General features: G+C 41.4%; 1 protein-coding gene across 5 annotated transcripts; it reads left to right on the top strand.

Annotated features, from left to right (window-relative positions):
• Nucleotides 1–121: 121 nt before the first annotated feature.
• BUB3 (BUB3 mitotic checkpoint protein) lies at nucleotides 122–11,536 on the top strand. 5 transcript variants are annotated; one of them, XM_052677132.1, is made up of 9 exons: nucleotides 122–196; nucleotides 427–514; nucleotides 2,245–2,439; nucleotides 3,224–3,293; nucleotides 4,172–4,323; nucleotides 7,038–7,196; nucleotides 8,545–8,722; nucleotides 9,064–9,280; nucleotides 11,219–11,536. In XM_052677132.1, the coding sequence occupies exons 2-9, from the start codon at nucleotides 506–508 to the stop codon at nucleotides 11,226–11,228; spliced, it is 990 nt and encodes a 329-aa protein (XP_052533092.1). In that variant the 5' UTR covers nucleotides 122–196; nucleotides 427–505; the 3' UTR covers nucleotides 11,229–11,536. The 5 variants fall into 5 exon arrangements, with proteins under 5 accessions (XP_052533092.1, XP_052533091.1, XP_052533095.1 ...); XM_052677131.1 differs by having other exon boundaries at nucleotides 139–224; XM_052677133.1 differs by having other exon boundaries at nucleotides 164–219.
• Nucleotides 11,537–17,685: the final 6,149 nt, after the last annotated feature.

Below are 17,685 nucleotides of genomic sequence, written 5' to 3'. Positions count from 1 at the left end.
TCGGGGCCGATCCCCGCCCGCTCCGCAGCCGCCTGCAGCCGCGCAGCGTTGCGGGCCGACTACAGCTCCCAGCATGCATCGCGCCGCCACGCCGCTTTGAACTGACCAATGGGAGAGCGGGGCCAAGCGGCGGGCGAGGCTGCGCGCACTACGCATGCGTGGAGCGGACGGCCGTTAGGCGCTGTGAGGCGGTGAGGTGAGGCCGAGCCGGGCTGCGAGGTGAGGTCGGTCGGTTCTGGTCGGGTCGGGTCGGGTCGGGTCGGAAGCGGGTTTGAGGGCTGGGGGAAGGGTTGGGGATGGCGGTGGAGGCTCTGGGCTCGCTCCCGGCTCGGGGCCGCGCTGAGGGACGGCTGCGGCCTGCGAGCGGCCTCGCATCTACCGCCGCTTACGGGCCTGGCCCTCACGCTGTACTTCCCGCCCACACAGGACTATCCGCAGGCTGCCTGCATCTGTGAAGAACAATTCTCCGTGGTGTGGCCTCGAGAGAGGGAAGAAGCCGTGTACTATGAAAACGGTAGTGCTGTGTGCTGGGGTCCTGGGGGCTGCAAAAGCGCTGGTTTCGTGTGTGTGTTGTACAGGCAGCTCTCGGGGTGGAAGAATTGCAGAGGAACCCCGTGCTGAAGTTGGTGTCGTGGTTCTGCCTTTGTCGGAGTATCTTCTCCAACTGCCTGTGGTGCTCCATTGCTGTGTCAGGGCTCTGTGGTGACCACAGCAGTTCTCTGGCAGTCTAGCTTTATTTCTGTAAATGTGCAGAGTCCCTTTTTTTTTAAAAATATATATATCTGTTAACCTACATAGGAGATATGTATGTATATATACTTATTTCTGGGTTCAAAAACTTCAGGAGTTCCTTCCAAGTTTCTGCTCTTCCTGGAGCTCTGCTTGCTGGTTGTTTTGGGGTGGTTTGTAGCTCTTGCCTCATTTGCCTACAATAAGTGCCTGCTGAGTTTCTGCCACAAGTGGCTGTGGCTCTTAGTGTGTCTGCTTAGATCCTCCTGGTTCTCCATTCCTTACTTTTGTTGTCTTTGCATGTCTATCTGAAATCCTCACTGAAACGTTTCACTGTTTAAGGTGTAACGATCCTGCTGCAGAATCCTTTGTTAGAAGTGCTGTGTTGCGTGTGTGATGGATTCTCAAGCATATCCATCTTCTGGGCAAGGAAAAAGGGATTTAGAGTGTAATTTCTATTTCCTATTCTTAAAAGTGATGATATTTTCATTTCCATTTTGAGTACCATTTGCAATGGTACACTTCTTGTTTTGGTGGGTGTTTTATGTAAAGGCATCCTTCCAAGAGCTTCCACTTCAGACTTTTTTTTCCAGTGTAAGAATGTGCAGTGCTTACATTGTTCTACAGCTTGGTGATGGTTCAGTTACTGACAAACACAGCTCTGCAATCGTTGTGCAGAGCAGCTGATTCTTGTCACATTTCACCTTCTCATTCTGTCTTGGATTTTGCTCCCAAAGGTCTAATCTCCTTTGAGTTTATACACAAGTTCAGATGTGATAACATTACAAAAAGTCACAGCTAATGCGCTTACTAAGCCTTTCCTCAAGAAAGAAATGTGCTGTTAATGCTTAGAAAGCCTTTTAAAAGATTTTGGGGGCTTTTTTGCTGTACTTATAATGAACAGTTTCTTCATCCAGAGCATTTGTAAGCTCTTAACTGTCTTTCCAGCTGAAATTTGCCTGTAGCCTCAGCTCTCTTTTACTTATTTTTTATGTATACCAACTAGTGCTGGTAACTGTTGGAGTAGTCATGCAGTTGTAGTTCTTGGAAGTCCAGCACAGTTGCACTGAATCAGGAATGCTTTTTGCTGGAGTTTTTCCTTGGATTTCTTTCTGCCCCCATTTTTTAAAGTAAAATCTTCAGCCTCAGAGTAACTTATAAATACTCCTAGAAATATAACCATATAGACAGCTTAATGAGGGGAAAGTGCATAACAATATTGTTTATCTAAGCTTAGAGGTAAACAGAACAAAAAGTTTATGATAATTATTCCATGCTGTATTGCTGTGTTTGGTATTTAAATTAAAAATTCTCTATGTGGGAAGGAGTTTAAGGTCTTGGGCTGCGAGAAGCAACTTCAGTGTGTTTGTCAATTCTGTGTTCCAGCTCTGTGTGAAGGTTAGCAAGCTTTCTGGGTTTCCTTTAAATGAACCTTAAGGTGTGTCAGTTAGCCAGCCAACTCGCTGGGTTTATTTTCCTGTTGTGACTAAAATGACATCTGTGCTCTGTTGTCAGATGACGGGATCAAACGAGTTCAAACTCAATCAAACTCCAGATGATGGGATTTCATCGGTAAAGTTCAGTCCAAACACATCTCAGTTTCTGCTTGTTTCATCCTGGGACACCACTGTCCGTCTCTATGATGTTCCTGCCAACAGCATGAGACTCAAATATCAGCATTCAGGAGCTGTCCTTGACTGTGCTTTTTATGTAAGTGTGTGTGAGGTTTGTTCTTCAATTGTATTTCATGGGTTTATGGTGCACAAAGTATGTGAGAAATTGAAATTAAAGGGGTAGTTCCCACCTGAAATGCAGGTGTCCAAGAGCATTGTACTTGTGCTTATTGTTCTTCCCACAAGCCTCTTTCTTGTCCTAAATCCATGTTTTTTGTGAAGGATGCAGGCACACACATAGCTTACTTCTGGCAGAAGTGGCAGACAAGAATAAATTCAGCTGGTTTATACAGTTGTTTTTTTTTCCAGTGGACAATTCTTTGCATGTTTCTTTCACAATGAATACCCACAATCATCCACAATGGATACCCACAGCCAATTATTATTTTTTTTTAGCCTTCTCTTACTGGGTTGTCTTAGAAAGACAGCGTTGCTCCACATGAACCATTGAAATATTCTTCTGAAAGATTTTTTTAACTGGCTTTTATTTTTCTTATTATTTTGCTTATCATACGTGATATATGAAATACAGTGTTGCAAGTAATTGGTAGGTTTTTTTTTTTTTTGCACTGCATTTTGACATGTCCTCCAGTGTCTGAACTTGATACGTTACCGAATGAATGCTATAAGGATCAATTAAATCTTTAATTGTGCTTTTTTCCACCTGCAATTCAGACTGTGGTTTAAAACACAGATTCTCACGCGGTTTCCAGTTTTCCCCAATCTCTTAAAGCAGGTCTCTTTCTGTGCCTGGGAGACCTAAGTTCCCCTGCCTGCTGTACATCTATGCATGTCATGAGTGGATCTTTTTGCATTTATAGGACCCTACCCATGCCTGGAGTGGAGGATTAGATCAGCAGTTGAAAATGCACGATTTAAACACGGACCAAGGTAAGCACACTGAATTCTGGGAGTGATCTCTTTGAAAAGCCCGGCCTGAGCTTCAGGTTTAGATGCTTACAACAATACAATTTTTCCAATTTTTCAGGAGGGGAATATTTGCTTTAAGCAGTAGCTCCTTAGTTTAAATTGGCACTATTGGCACCCAGGAATCATGCAGCCCTTTCTGGTTCCCTGGGGCACTGAACAAGGCAGTATTTCTTATTGCGTGATTAAAGATTGTGCCAGGAGATTTCTAGCAGAAGGGCTGGATCCATTGCTGCTAAACTGAAAGCATTTCTGGTGACAGGTATTAACTGATGTGTTTTGCACGTGTATTTTTTTTCCTTCCCTAATTTTAAGATGAGAAGGGAAGGAAGCAGTGACATACCCATCTTTCTGATGGTTTAAACTTTGTCATGCGTATCTTTGGCAGTAAAACTGGTGGCTCTGAGAAGTACCACCTAGCAGCAGAGCAGGGCTTGGCACTCTGCTGGGAAGTCTGGTATGTGCTTGTTAAGGCATCTTGAGTTCATTTTCTGTTGAGAATTGCCACTTTGTCTCATAGAGGGGAATTAGCTGAGCTGCTCTTAAACTGAGCGTGCTGTTTTCACAGAATCACAGAATTGTAGGGGTTGGAAGGGACCTCCAGAGATCATCGAGTCCAACCCCCCTGTCAAAGCTTCTGAAGGCTTGTAATCTGGACATATTTAAAATGGTCTTTCACAGATATGGCAAAATGCACAGAAAACTTCTGCTTTGTCAGAGTTTTGCACCTCATAGTGTGTGTTACAGTGTGTTTGTATGACCATAATGTGTGTTTTTAAGTTCATTCACCACACTCTGTTTGTGAAGCCCATACAGTTACATTTGGGTTTGCTTCTTTCCAGAAAACCTTGTTGGTGGCCATGATGCACCTATCAGATGTGTTGAGTATTGCCCAGAAGTGAATGTCATGGTGACTGGCAGCTGGGATCAGACAGTTAAACTGTGGGATCCCAGAACACCTTGCAATGCAGGAACCTTCTCTCAGCCAGAAAAGGTATGTGGTGGATCTGGGATCCCAGGTAACATGTTAAACAATACAGCCAGGGAGTTGTTCGTGTGGTTGGAGAGCTCATCCTGTATGATTGTGGTGACTTCAAAAGGTGGCTTCTGATGCTTTTTAAGACACAAATGTTGTGTTTTAAAATAGCAATCAGAAAATGTTACGAATTTGGGTTGAGTCATCACGCTGTCATCAATAGGAGCATAACTTAATTCTTAGCAGTAGTGATGGCAAAAAATTGTCCTGTGTAAATCAAGTTTGAGGAGGCAAGTCCCATCAAAAGCAGTGTGTAAAATTGAGGTGGTCACTGATAATCCATGGTTTACTTTGCTCATTTTTGGCCTGATTGTTTCAATATGTGCTGTTAGTGGTTTTCCTAGACATGAAGGTTTTTAGATAGCAAATCCTGGCGTTTGTAAGGTCTGATTGCTTTGAAACGTGCCCAGAAATAGAGTAAGAGGCCAATTTTCATTGCCTGAAATATTATTTCTTTTTGACTTGTGTAGAAAGGTTGAACAGAATTGCTTGCTTTGTAGTAACACCTAGTATTAGAAGAATGGCTAAACTGACCAAAATCCTCTGTGCTGAGACCAAGACAAGTAAACTAGAATGTAATTTCTTGAGTTTTTCCTAATATGTTTCATGGTTTGCTGATCTTTATGCCACTTAGAGTGGAATCATTGGAACGAATTACAGAAGACCAAATTATGCATGTGAATATTTTTTGCCTGTGCTCTTTTAAAAATGGCACTTAGCTGTGTCACAGTGTACGATCGAGTCATAGAAACCATCACTGCATTCCCCATGGCAGCTAAATAGCTGTTACTTTTGTCACAGTACAGCAGGACCTCCTTCTGACAGGGCCTTTGTTCAGAATGAAGTAATTGCATTATTTCTAGTTTTGATTTATAGTTGTATGTAGCATGTAAAGAACGATGATAAATTGCTGACAGGATATCATATAACGGACAGACAGTGAATCAAGCTGCTGATTGGTTCAGCAAGGTTCATTATGTCCTTTTCTTTAATACTGCCTTTGATAAATGTGTACACCTACTCAACTGCATGACAATGGTTTTGTTTGATTTATCACTGTGTGGTGCAGAAAGAATACTCACTGTACAGGTGTGACATCAGTTTGTAGAGAAGATTTAAGGTGTTTAATGCTCTTATGCATTCATTTCTACACGCACAAACATATGATGTTCAACACCTGCAGATCAGTTTAGCTTTAAGTCTTCTCCCTCTTGTATGTAAATGGGATTTGGCATGGGGATCATCAGATCTTATGTGAGCCTTTGTTGAGTCATCAGTCTTGAGAGGGAAATTGAATAATGGTGTGTTGTTTAAAGCAGAAATGCATGCCTAGAGGATGTAGGTTGGTTAAACAGACATAGGGTTTTGTATATGTGGAGCTGTGAGGTAATTGATAGCTTTGTATTTTTTGTAATAAATTACTTTTTGGAGGACAAGAGTTCTGCCAGAAGAAGTTGATGGGACAAATTTATTTGTCTCATATTTCAGTGTAGTCTTATTAGATCCAAGCAGCTGTGCTGTTTACAAACTTTATCAGAGAAGCAGAAAGGGAAGCTGTGTGCTTGAGTACAAGCACTTGTCCAGGAGTAAATAGAGTCCTTCTGCCAGGGCACCAGATCTCTCACACTTGCCTTTCCTCTTCTGGAGTATATTGGTAGCTGTATCAGCTCAGTGGCAGAGCAGCTGGAGGTAGTTGGATTCCATCTTGCTTGTGTAGCTACAGCTGGTGATTCATTTGGTAGGACTGAGCTGTTGACTAAGCAGGTGTTGTTCTCCTTTTGGCCCAGGTTAACTCCATTGATGAGTAGAAGTTGGACACAGAAGGATTGATACCTTTAGTATTGTTGTGAGGATTGTAAGAAACAAAAAGTAGAACTTCTGAGCCAGTTTTGGGAACAGTTACAATTCCAAGCTGTAGGCTTTTTCAATTAGTTTTACTGTAGTATTCAAAGTACTGTTTTTAATGAATTATTAGCACTTTATTTCCCTTCATTAACATGAAAGACATGTTGAAGTGTTGCTTCTAGACAGAGGAGAAACAAAATGAGCAGTGGCTTTGTGAGACTGAGCTGTGCAATGATGCCTGCACAGTGGGTGATGCAAGCTGTGCATGCCAAGCAAAAATCAAATCTGTGCCCTCTTCCTCTGTTGCTTTGTTCATATTTCCTTCATGCCTTGTCCTATCAATAAATTCAATGCTTGAAATAATTTTTGAGGAAAACTTGAATAATATTTATTTCCCTTTGGAATCATGCATCTATTTTTCTGTGCATGTGCATTGTTTAGAATGTGAATTAATACTGAGGAAGGTTCTCTCCAGACTGCCAACACAGTGAGCGTTCTCGATATTTAGGATTTTACAAGTGCATATTTGTACTGGAATCATTTGGTTACTGTTGGTTTTTGTAAGTTAGCTTTATGTTTTCTGATGCTGCTTGGGCTTGGTTTTAAGGTATGTGCCAGGTAAGAGATGCTACATTGGTTTTTGGCCACTAACCAGCTGGATGCTCCTATTGTTTATCCCAAACCTGAGTTACAAATCGAAGCAGAAGGGAAATCTGGGGCTGCAGTCGTAGTTACAGACGCTGCTTGTTGCAGGCTGCTGATACTTTCTTTCATGCAACGAACATCCAGACTAATATGTGTTTAACACCTGTGCTTCTTTTTGGAAGGTGTACACGCTGTCTGTGTCTGGAGACAGGCTGATTGTGGGCACTGCAGGTCGCAGGGTGCTGGTGTGGGATTTGCGCAACATGGGTTACGTTCAGCAGCGGAGGGAATCGAGCCTGAAATACCAGACCCGCTGTATCAGAGCATTTCCAAACAAACAGGTATGGGAACAATCTCAACGACTGCATTTCTGGTGGGTCTTCTGTAGGAAAAACAGCAGCTCGTACTTCAAGCTTTCTGTGTCTTGCTCCCATTTTAAAATATTTCTGGATTATGAAATTTGAGGACCATCTTCGGAGAAAGTAAATGATGTCGACTCCTTGTTCCAGGTTAACTCTTTTAATGAACAGCGTGGCTTTGGAGCTTTTGCCACTGACTCATCAGTTTCACTTTTTCTGTTTGTCTTTTTTTTTAATTTACAAATCACCTCTTTGCATATCAGCATCACAATACAGTAATAAATAAGTAAAAATCTCTGTGAAGCAGCAGTAGAAAAGTTGAAGACAGGCTTGATGGTTTCCCAGCAGGCTTTATGCATTGTAACCCTGGATTCCTCAGCAGGCAGTGAAGAGGGGCAGGATTAAAACTGTAAGAATGTAAACGATGGTTTTCTTTTTAATTTTCTGAAGTCTTGACTGTGTCACTCACTAAAGAACCTACGGTTCGTTGCCTTGAGCAAATGATACCATTTAGATGATCACAGAGCTGTTCCATGTAGGTTAACACAGTGTCTGTGGTGTTTCTGGCTTATTTTGAAGGAAAGCAACAATAGCTTTTGCTGGCAAAAGCAAGAACTGGTTTGGAATACAGTTTTTCAGCGTGCATGGAGGTGGTGCAGACACTGAGAGAGATCTTGCTTGTTCTTGAAGTGGCATGAATGCTTTTTTCCGCTTTCAATAAAACAAATTGATCTTCCTGATTATATTCTGGATTTTGAAGAACCTTGATATAGCTAGAGATCATTATAATCCTCTTTGGAAATGCTTTATGATGGGCTTAACTGGGAAGGTACAATAAAGCATCTCAAGTTGCTGTAAGTCAGGGCTGTAATGAGCTGGCTAAGTGGACACCCCTTATAATCAATGCTGCTGAAAATGCTGTTTCAACTTGAAGGGTTTACTTGCTAGTAAACTGACTAATGAAACAAAGTAATCCTGTGAGTATTTGCTACATATGGGCCTTGGGGAATAAGTGTTCAAATGCTGGGAGGTGTAATGGCTTTTTTTTCCTCCCAATCAACTTGAATTTCCTCTCGCAAAGATAATTAAAAGCCTCATTGTTAGCTTGAACTTACGATGCAATGAAAATCTTCTGGAAAGCTTTATCTGAGTTGCTTCTTAAAGGCAGCTTTTCCTGCTGATGCCGTAGATCAGTGGTAACAGCTTGTGCTGGTGCACAACCAGAGGCTGTTTACATTTACTTTAATTTAGAGGGGTATAAAGTAAGTTGTACGGCACTCTTTTCTCCACTTACAAACTTCTGAAATGCCTGTCTCCCATTCGTTGCTAGGGTTATGTTTTAAGTTCCATTGAAGGTCGTGTTGCAGTGGAGTATTTGGATCCGAGTCCTGAAATACAGAAGAAGAAATATGCATTCAAGTGTCATCGTTTGAAAGAGAACAACATTGAGCAGATTTATCCAGTTAATGCTATTTCTTTCCATAATGTCCACAACACGTTTGCTACAGGTAAGCATTCATTTTTCTTGACGCTTGCATCATTTTCTGTAGTTTGTGATTTGAACAGGTCAGCCTTTATTTCTTCCGCCCTTCATTTGTAAGTCTTTTACATTGTATTTCTTGTATTGCTTTTAAATTATTGGCTGCAGCAGGAGTTAATTCTCTTATCAGACATCAGGAAATACTCGGTGTGAATAATGCAGCTCTGTATAATCCTGTGTTTTGTCTGACAAACTCATTCCACGTAGCCGCGCTCTTTAATCTATCTTTCCCATCCTTCCCACTTCCCTGTAGCTGTTGCCCTTCTCCCAGGTGTCACTTGCAGGCCATTTCTAAAAACTGTTTTCCAGGAGGTTCAGACGGGTTTGTAAATATCTGGGATCCGTTCAACAAAAAGCGGCTGTGTCAGTTCCACCGCTATCCCACCAGCATAGCATCACTTGCCTTCAGCAACGATGGAACCACCCTTGCAATAGCTTCTTCATATATGTATGAAATGGATGACATTGAACATCCTGAAGATGGTATCTATATTCGCCAAGTGACAGATGCAGAAACAAAACCTAAGTGAGTATGCATCGCTTGTGTGGGAGCCTTTCTGAGCGTTCATCCCAAGATTTTATTAATTTTCCTAAATTCATGAATAGCATTATTGATGCCAGTAGATAGTGCAGCTTGACAGTAGGGTTGGTTTTGATTTTATCTTGTTCACCCAAGCTTTCAATATCCGTAGGTTGATAGACGTCTGATGGATAAAATTGTGCCCAGTTGTTTAGCAGGAGAAGAATGTCAAACTCTTATCCTTTCTGAATAGGTGCTATTATATGAAGCTGTGGAGTTATTGCTAGCTCATTGCTTCAAGAATTAAGTGAGGAATTGAAGAATAATTCATTTGAGTAAATGTCACCGTGTTTGGATATTTAGAACTTGGAATTAATGAAATCTGTACACGCTCTGTGTGCACCCAGCTGGTACAGAAGGGAATGGGTGTGTAGAATCCAGGGCTGGCTTTCTCAGTTGCTGTGTGTCGGACTTTGCAGCCCTCTGATAACGTGCTTTTCTGTCATTGTTGCTGTCAAAGTGGGGCAAACTGATTTATGGGATGAAAGATTTCTGTTAAGCTTGTTTTGGCGTGAATGTTACATTAAAAAAAATTGCCACTGCGGCGCAGAATTGCACAGCTCTTCATTATGCCAACACAGGAGTAGTTGTTTTTATTTTCAAGTCCTTGTGGTTTGTCACTGTTTGTTTTTTTTCTTTTCTTACTCAAACTTTAACTGAGATGACCAGATATTTATTCACATAGCTCTCCGTGATGCTAAATAAGTGACCAAAATTCTTTATTTTTAAACCAACACCGTTCTTTCCTTCCCTTAAGTGTCTTGTGCATTGCTTGGCAGCTGCCATTTCCTCACAGTGGAGATGCGAGGTGGAAGTTACAAAGCAATAAATGCATCTCTTATTTGGAGATGCTTGTTTTAAAACAATCTTCTTACTCATGGGGAAAGGAAGATTTCAGTATTTATTTCTGTGGCTTCCTCGTTTATAAAAAGCTGATTTTTTTTCAGTTATATTAAAAGTTAGGTTGTGCTTGTTATGTATGTTTGGGAGGAATTAAAGGGGAAAAAAAAAGAGGTGGTGAAAGACTACTTGCTGCTGTTGGTTTTGTAATTGCAAGAGCTGCTTTCAGTTATTCTCGTTCCTTGCTAGTTATGATTGCTGATGCTGTAGATGCTTCGTTCTGCCGTATGAGGAGGTTAATCTACAATTAAACAATATTTCCTCTTGGCCCTCCATTATTTTCTGAAACAGATGGTTCATCATTTCCTGGGCTGTTAAACACAGCAAGGTTAAGGTTAGACTCTTGGGAATCAGCTAGTTTTGAATCTTATTAGGCTGTAGAAGGAAAACTAATAAGAATACTCCTTAATATCATTTTGTGACTGTAAACAATTATTTATTAGCAAACAATTGATCCCAGAAGGGCAAATTGTTTGAGTCAGTAATGAGCTGAGAAAAGACAGAACATATCTGTGTATTTGGAAAATAATTGTAACGTAATTGCAATGCATTTAGACAGGCATCTTTTTGGACCTGTTTCTATCTTTAAATGAATTTCTGAAAACATTAACAAGGTTTATATGCTTTCCTGACGTTTATAAGTTGCTTGTGCCAGCCTTAGTGCACCAAGAATGATGCATATATTTCAGTGTTGCAGTAGTGTGAGTCATCTCTGTTGTAGTCTAAAAATAAATTGCTTGCTGCTAAAGCTGCTGGTCTTCTATGTTTTCGTAGTGATCTCTGTGCATTTCTGCATGGCCCATCTTTAAATGAAGCCGTGTGGTATAAACTTAGCATCAGGCTTTTGATTGCTGAGTTATGTAATGTATTGGTACAAGTGAATGTGGTTTGTCTACACGTTTCTGCCCTTTAAAATATTGAGTGTTTGACCTGTTTATGATTACTGTAAAAAATGCTTGCTGAAATGCAGTTTATTTATTTCAGGTCTACTTAAAGAGGAGATATCAGTGGATGTCTGCAAGAGTTGCCCACCTGTTCCTTGCAAGACTAAGATGAAGTAATAGAAATGGGAAGAACAGCCTGTGTTCATATGTTATTTTTACCCAAGAACTATTTCTTTGTATATTGTCCTGTGTCTTAATCCACTGTTACTTTTCTGCTTACATATGTTAGCACTATTGCTCAACCCCCCTGTAGGTAATTTTCTGTATATCTTTATAAACTTGCAACAATTTTGTAGTATTGTTCATTATGGAATGATTTCATAAGTGTTCAATAAATATCTGTAGATTTTTGAAAATACTTTGTGTAACAGTCTTTTTTGAGGCATACGTGAAGACCGAAGCTTTAACCTACCTGAATTAATTCTTGAGTTCCAGTGGTTGGATTCATGCTGTATTTCCTGCTTCTGTTCTGAGATATCAATGCCTGTCCAGTCAGTGGGAGTGCTGTATTACCTCTGAGAAAACAAACTTGCCAACAACAGAAATGGTAACAAATCATTCCAGAGAAGGTGGAAATGGAGAGGAAGCTGGACTCTGCGGGGAGCTAACAAACTTGAGCTGTTATCAGGTAGAGATGGTGGCTTTTGTTTTTTTGCTTTGAGGGTTAATGGCTACAGAACGTTGGGCAAAAGTTGCTCTTCTGCTGTCAGTTTAGGAAGTGATAACGCTTCCTTTTTGAAAAAGAATAATATTTTTATTGGCTTTTTGAGAGGAAGCGGATGATAGTTTGGGACTGGAGCCTAAATATGGGAACTGAAGGCTTCTGAGAGCAGAATACCTAGTCTGAGAGATGGCTGAATGTAGAGACAACAGACTTTGTTATTAGGTCTGCCCAAACTGTTAAGTGTTCCAGAGCACAATGTGTGCACAATCTGTGTGCAAATATAAGAACATGCATCTTTGCAGAGCAAACGTAGGTAGTATCTCTTCTTCAATTTCTTCTCAACCAAGAGAGTATTATGTTGCAAAATACAGGATTGAGCCCATAGTGTTTTTTTTTTTTTTGTTTTGTTTTGTTTTTTTTTTGGTTACTTAAAAGTACAACACCAACATTGAGGAAAAGAGACCCAAAATGAGGATGGTAGAACAGGCTGAGAATAATGAAAAGGTAGGTTTTATGTGAAGAAAGAGATTTGTGAAATGAAGAGAGCATGGAGTGGGAATGTACAGAGGTGTAAGTGTTAAGTGTGGGAAGTTAAGGGAATTAACAGGTGGGGGAAGTAGGGGAGGGTAGGAGAGGAATGGGGGCATTGAAAATGGTTTGGCTAATACCACAGAGATGTGACCTGTGCAGTTTTCTAATGGTAAATATGAAGAAAAAGCCAAAGTTTGAGTAGTGATGGATTAAGATCTGCACGCTTACAAAGCGAGCAAAGGTGGTCACAAAACGTAGGAGAGAGAGAGACTGGACTTAATTATATTTTGGGTTATAAATGGTTAAGAAATTTCTGTGGTGAGTTGGTATTCTATGTAGATGCAGCCTGTAGAAGGCAGCACAGCAACCTGAGTAACGGTGGAGAGGAGAAATGTGGGTTGGTCAGTGACACAGCTGTTCCTGTTAGGTATAAATATATGGTTGTTTCTTGGTGTGCATGAGATGAATCTTCCTTTTAAGCTGTCTTCTAGAAACACAGGTCAAGGCAAAGGCTGACAATGCAGAGAAGTCCTGGCACAAACCTGTAGAGATCTAAATGGCAAGCAGCTGAACAGGGAGAGTATGCAACTCTTAGAGGAGTTGAGATCTAGAAATGCTCCTGAAATCGTTGCTTTTTGTAGGGCAGAGGGCTGTGTAGAAAGACATGGAGTCATAGCGGTCATTCTAATAGAGCCATCAATCGTTGACTGCTTGCAGGAGAAAACATCATGGCTTGGCTTTCACAGGAGCCTCATAACAATGGGATTGGGAGCCAGGTGGCATCTGTGCCCTGAGTGTCACAGAACTCTGCTGGTAAGCATACTTTATTGGCCACTACTTGAAGATAATCAGTGTATGGCTTACTACATAGAGCTCTGTAGCTCTGCCACATCTCAGATGTGATGTGTTTTGCTGCTGCTGCAATTATGTAATTAAAAAAAAAAAAAGTATCCTTAAGATGTGCATTTTCCAAAGCAAAACCGGTGCCAGCACTGATCTTAAATATCTGAACACACAGATTTGAGTGGTGCCATTGAGAATGACCTTTGCAGATCAGTGTAGGCATTGCTAGCTCCATCCTGTGTGGCTGGCTCGCGCTTCTACGAGAAGCCAGCAGTTTTATTGCCTCGAGAAAACATCAGATTTTCTTTAGTTGCAGTCCCTTGGTCACTCAGTTCAGCAGTAATTCAGTTGGTGCATCTGTTAAGATAGAAACAGCTCGTTTCGGGCCATCTACTGTTGGATGCTTTTGCAAATGTTGGCCTAAATGACACGTCCACCATCAGTGATTGGTATTAGCAGCCTGGAGCAGAAGCTGCTTCTTTTGACTAGCAGGCATCTGTTCTGGTGATTACACCATTAGCTGCTTTTATGTTGTTTAGTATAATCATAACCACGACGCTGGTCATTTTTTAGTCAATATGCAACTGATACGACTTCTTGTACTCCCGCAAGGTGGCATTGGTTCTGAACCACAGTAAGGTTCTTTGAAACAGTGTTGAAGTGATGCTTTATAATACATTTAGCTATGCAGAATTTAGAAATGTAAAGTCAAGCAGAGGATTCGCCCAGTTACCCATAACTAAGATGCTAAAGACTCTTCCTGTGAAATCCCTAGTTCGTTAAGGCTGGTGTGTGACACTTTTTGATTGTATCATATATTTTCCTATAGACAAAAAAGAAATATGAGTGTGCTAAGGCCGTGATAGCAACGCAGAGGATGTAATAGGTCTTCAGAGTCCTCCGTGATTACCTGCAAAGTGGAAGGGAATAAACGGTTCTCCCTGTCCACCGGGGCTGGGACGAGGCATAATGAGCTCAAATTGCAGCAGAGATTAGTCTAGACGTTAGGAAAAACTTGCTAAGTGTAAGGATGGTTAAGCCTGGGAGTAAATTGCTGGAGTAAGAGGCAGAATCTCCATCCGTGGAATGTTTCATGTCTCTGCCAGGGATGGTGGAGCTGTAACTGGTTCCATTTCGGGCCGTGAGAGAGAAGCAAGTGCTGGCTGTTGTATTGCTGAGTTTGTTTCCAATCATTCATCCTCCTGGCATTGGTCTTGCCCCCACAAACCAGCACTCTTTGTTCCCGTTCTTTTTAAACTTAAACTTCTTACCTATTAAATGGGCTTTTATTTTCCTCCATGACCCAAAACGCCATCAGTGACAAAACCCAGTGTCAGCCTTGCGCTGCCTTGCTCAGCAGTGTCTGCCAGCTGGACTTGCTCAGCTGAGAAAGGCAATAGCACTCCTTAAGGTAAAAGAATATGTTTGTAAGCATTTCTGACTTCTTAACTGGGTTAATAAAGTTAATAAAACTGCTTTATTCTCACTGGCTATATAAATACTTCATTTACAGAAAATCTGTGCCAATCTCGTGATAATCACAGCCTTAAAGTTATGGCTGGGGTCACCATCAGCTGTGCTGGAACAACCCCTGGATCAGCAGGTGATGCAGCTCAGCAAGCAGCCTCTGTTACAGAAAATCACTATATTCTTTTCTGATAGAGTAAGGTAGCACCAGGTAAAGCTAAAGCTGTAACTTATTAGTTTATGCCAAAGTGTTCCTAATAATTAACTAAGCACGGGTTGATTTTCTTTGCTTATATTGCTGCATAATGCTGCAGTTCTGCAATGACAACACTGCAGCACTCAGTATTTGCCTTGTTTTCAGAGCTGCATGCATGCATTGTAAGAAATGATCCTGGCTGGAGAATTTGCTCTCGGAATAGATAAGGCAGTCGAAGGTGCAGAGAGAAGAAACGTTCTTGATATTCTCATTCCAGAGATGTCCACAGAGACAAAGAATAAGGAAGTGAATTTCCACGTTGCAGGGTAAAGGCAGGACTCGAGCAGAGATTTCTTGAATCCTAGCTCATGTAATTGGTTTCATTTTTTTTTCTTGGTGCTGTAGACTTACTGCAGGGAGTTATTTTAGCTAATCTTTTTATTTCTGTGATGTAATTCTTTGGTCAATTGAACAAATGTTGCTTCCCCTGTGTTGGTTAATGAGGCCGAATTGTTAAAGGAGGCTTAAGATCCCCAGAGGAATCTTCTTAAATGCATTTTTTTTTTCTTATGGAGAAATACATTAATACCAATGTGTTGATATATAATAATGCAAAGTGACGTAGAAAGAGGCCAATAGAATGCAGAGATTTGCCTTGCTTGTTACTTGAGTGGAGGATAATTGCAACAGATTGGAGGCAGGTAGGAGATGTAAGCATCCTCTGCGTCGTCGACTGATAGCATAAACTGTGACATGGTACAACTGTGACGTTTTTTGACGACGTAACTTTGCCTTTATCTCTTCCATCCGTATGTTTTGCATTAAGATAGCTTTGTTTTTCATGCCAAGGCTTTCTTTACGTCATAGCCTACAGCGACGCAGGGCTGAGAGGGGGGTAAGTGCCCTGGTTCTGCCAGAGGTCGTTAATTTCTGCTAATGAGAGTTTGAAGGAAACGTGGTGAGAAGTAGGTAAACCTCTCAACAGGAAGATCTGGCCTTCTGTGCACACGGTCGGATTCCACAGATCAAATGATGGGAGCATATCTGGGGAGATGCATCTGCTCATTCTTGTTCAAAATATTTGTTTCCAAGATCACGGTGCTCGATTTGAAACAAAAGCATGGCTTGAAGTCCTTGAATTGTTCCCTTGGTTATAATGGAGCTGCTGCTCTTTCTCTGTCATCTGCAATCCTCAAATGCTTTTAATCAAATCCTCAGTATTTAAATTATTAAACATCTTTTTGGGATTACATTTTTTATTCCTAATTATACGCAAAAGATATATATCATGAAATATGTAGCATGTAATTGTGATTAAAGCGTACAGCCTCCCAAAAGATGGGTCTAACAGTTTTATGCATTCAGAATTTAATTAGGCAGATAATGGGGTTACGATGGAGATTTTTAAGGATGGGGTAGAGAAGGAAGTTTTTGGAATTGAACTTTTTGATGGAGATGCAAATCAATATGAGGCTACAAATGCAGATATAAATTGTAGTTTTTTTTTCCTGATCTCCAGTTCTTCTCTTCCTCCTTTATGTCTTGTAGTGCTGCCAAGATCGTCTGTACTTAAAATTTGTCTGAAAGGTGAAGAATTAAGTTAGTGTTATGTAGTTGGATTTTGCAGTTATTTGTACCATCATAAAATCACAGAATGGGTTGGAAAGGTTCTTAAAGCTCCTCCAGTTCCCACCCCATGCCATGGGCAGGGACACCTCCCAGCAGACCAGGTTGCCTAAAGCCATGGACACCTGAAAAATGGAATTTAGATTGAAGTTCTCCACAAACAGGAGGGAGATTTTTCCCAGTTTGATTCCTTGGACCTTCCATAGGGGAAACAAAAGGAAACCTGCCTGCTCTCGTGAGACTCAGGAATCTGATATCTTTGAGACAGTGCTCCTGCAGCCAACCTGGATGTAATTGGTCAATCAGTCCCAAAGTTATTAGAGGGACGAGAGGAGAAGGGGACGGCTGGGCAGATGCAGGCAGTTTCATTGCATGAATCTCATTTCCTTAGGAAACCAGAATAAAAAAATCAATTAAGGTTAAGACCTTCCAGTTCCCTTCTTCAATTACTTTGCGAGGACAATGCCTTTTGCTGAAGTACCCATTATATAAAAAATCTGGATCAATACAGCACTGGGAGAAACCCATTTTGGCAGATATTTGCAAGTGATACAGCGTAGAAATCTGGCTTTTTGGCAAACAGAAGGTGCACAGCTTCTGATGGAATCAAGGCCTCGTCAGCTGCTTTGATGTGGGACCGAACTGCCAGTACTCGACCTCCTTATCCCAGGAGCTCCAGAGTACCGATGTCCATCGAGTGCCTAGGACCACATTCCCCATTGCTCTGGTCTGCATGATGTTTAAATAGTGATGATTGCAGGTGATTTAGGGATGCAGCTCAAGAGTCTCCATTGGCCCTTCCATGCCAAACCTCCCATTTCAGGGTCTGATGTGGTAGCCCTGCCTCAGTGCTGGCATGGTGCTGCGCTCTGTGGGCCTTCTGCTGCTCTTATCAACCAGCTCCTTCCCTTCTGCCATCAGCAATGAGCTAGCTTACCCAATGGAGGTGCCAGGATTCGGCACTTCTAGGATTCTAATTACTTTTCCTTCCCCTTATTCCAGTTTGTGGTCTGTTAGCACCTTGGGCTGCTGCGGGTTGGTTTACAGGAAAGAAACAGCCATCCTTCTTTGCCTAGAATCTCTACTGTGAGGTTTTTATGGAGAGAAGGAAACAAAGGATGGGAACAGATAGAAGAGGTGTACGTGATGCAGATGGTGAATCATTTGTATCCCCTTGGTT

The sequence above is a fragment of the Tympanuchus pallidicinctus genome, unplaced genomic scaffold (genome assembly GCF_026119805.1).
Source record: "Tympanuchus pallidicinctus isolate F22 unplaced genomic scaffold, pur_lepc_1.0 scaffold16, whole genome shotgun sequence".
Classification (NCBI taxonomy): Eukaryota; Metazoa; Chordata; class Aves; order Galliformes; family Phasianidae; genus Tympanuchus; species Tympanuchus pallidicinctus.
Note: the sequence above shows the minus strand (reverse complement) of the source record. Positions and strands in the feature narration are given on the sequence as shown.

Coding starts and splice junctions, on each gene's coding strand:
- BUB3 (XM_052677132.1), top strand. Junction 3,294..4,171: donor CGATTTAAACACGGACCAAG/GTAAGCACACTG, acceptor GCTTCTTTCCAG/AAAACCTTGTTGGTGGCCAT. Junction 7,197..8,544: donor GAGCATTTCCAAACAAACAG/GTATGGGAACAA, acceptor ATTCGTTGCTAG/GGTTATGTTTTAAGTTCCAT.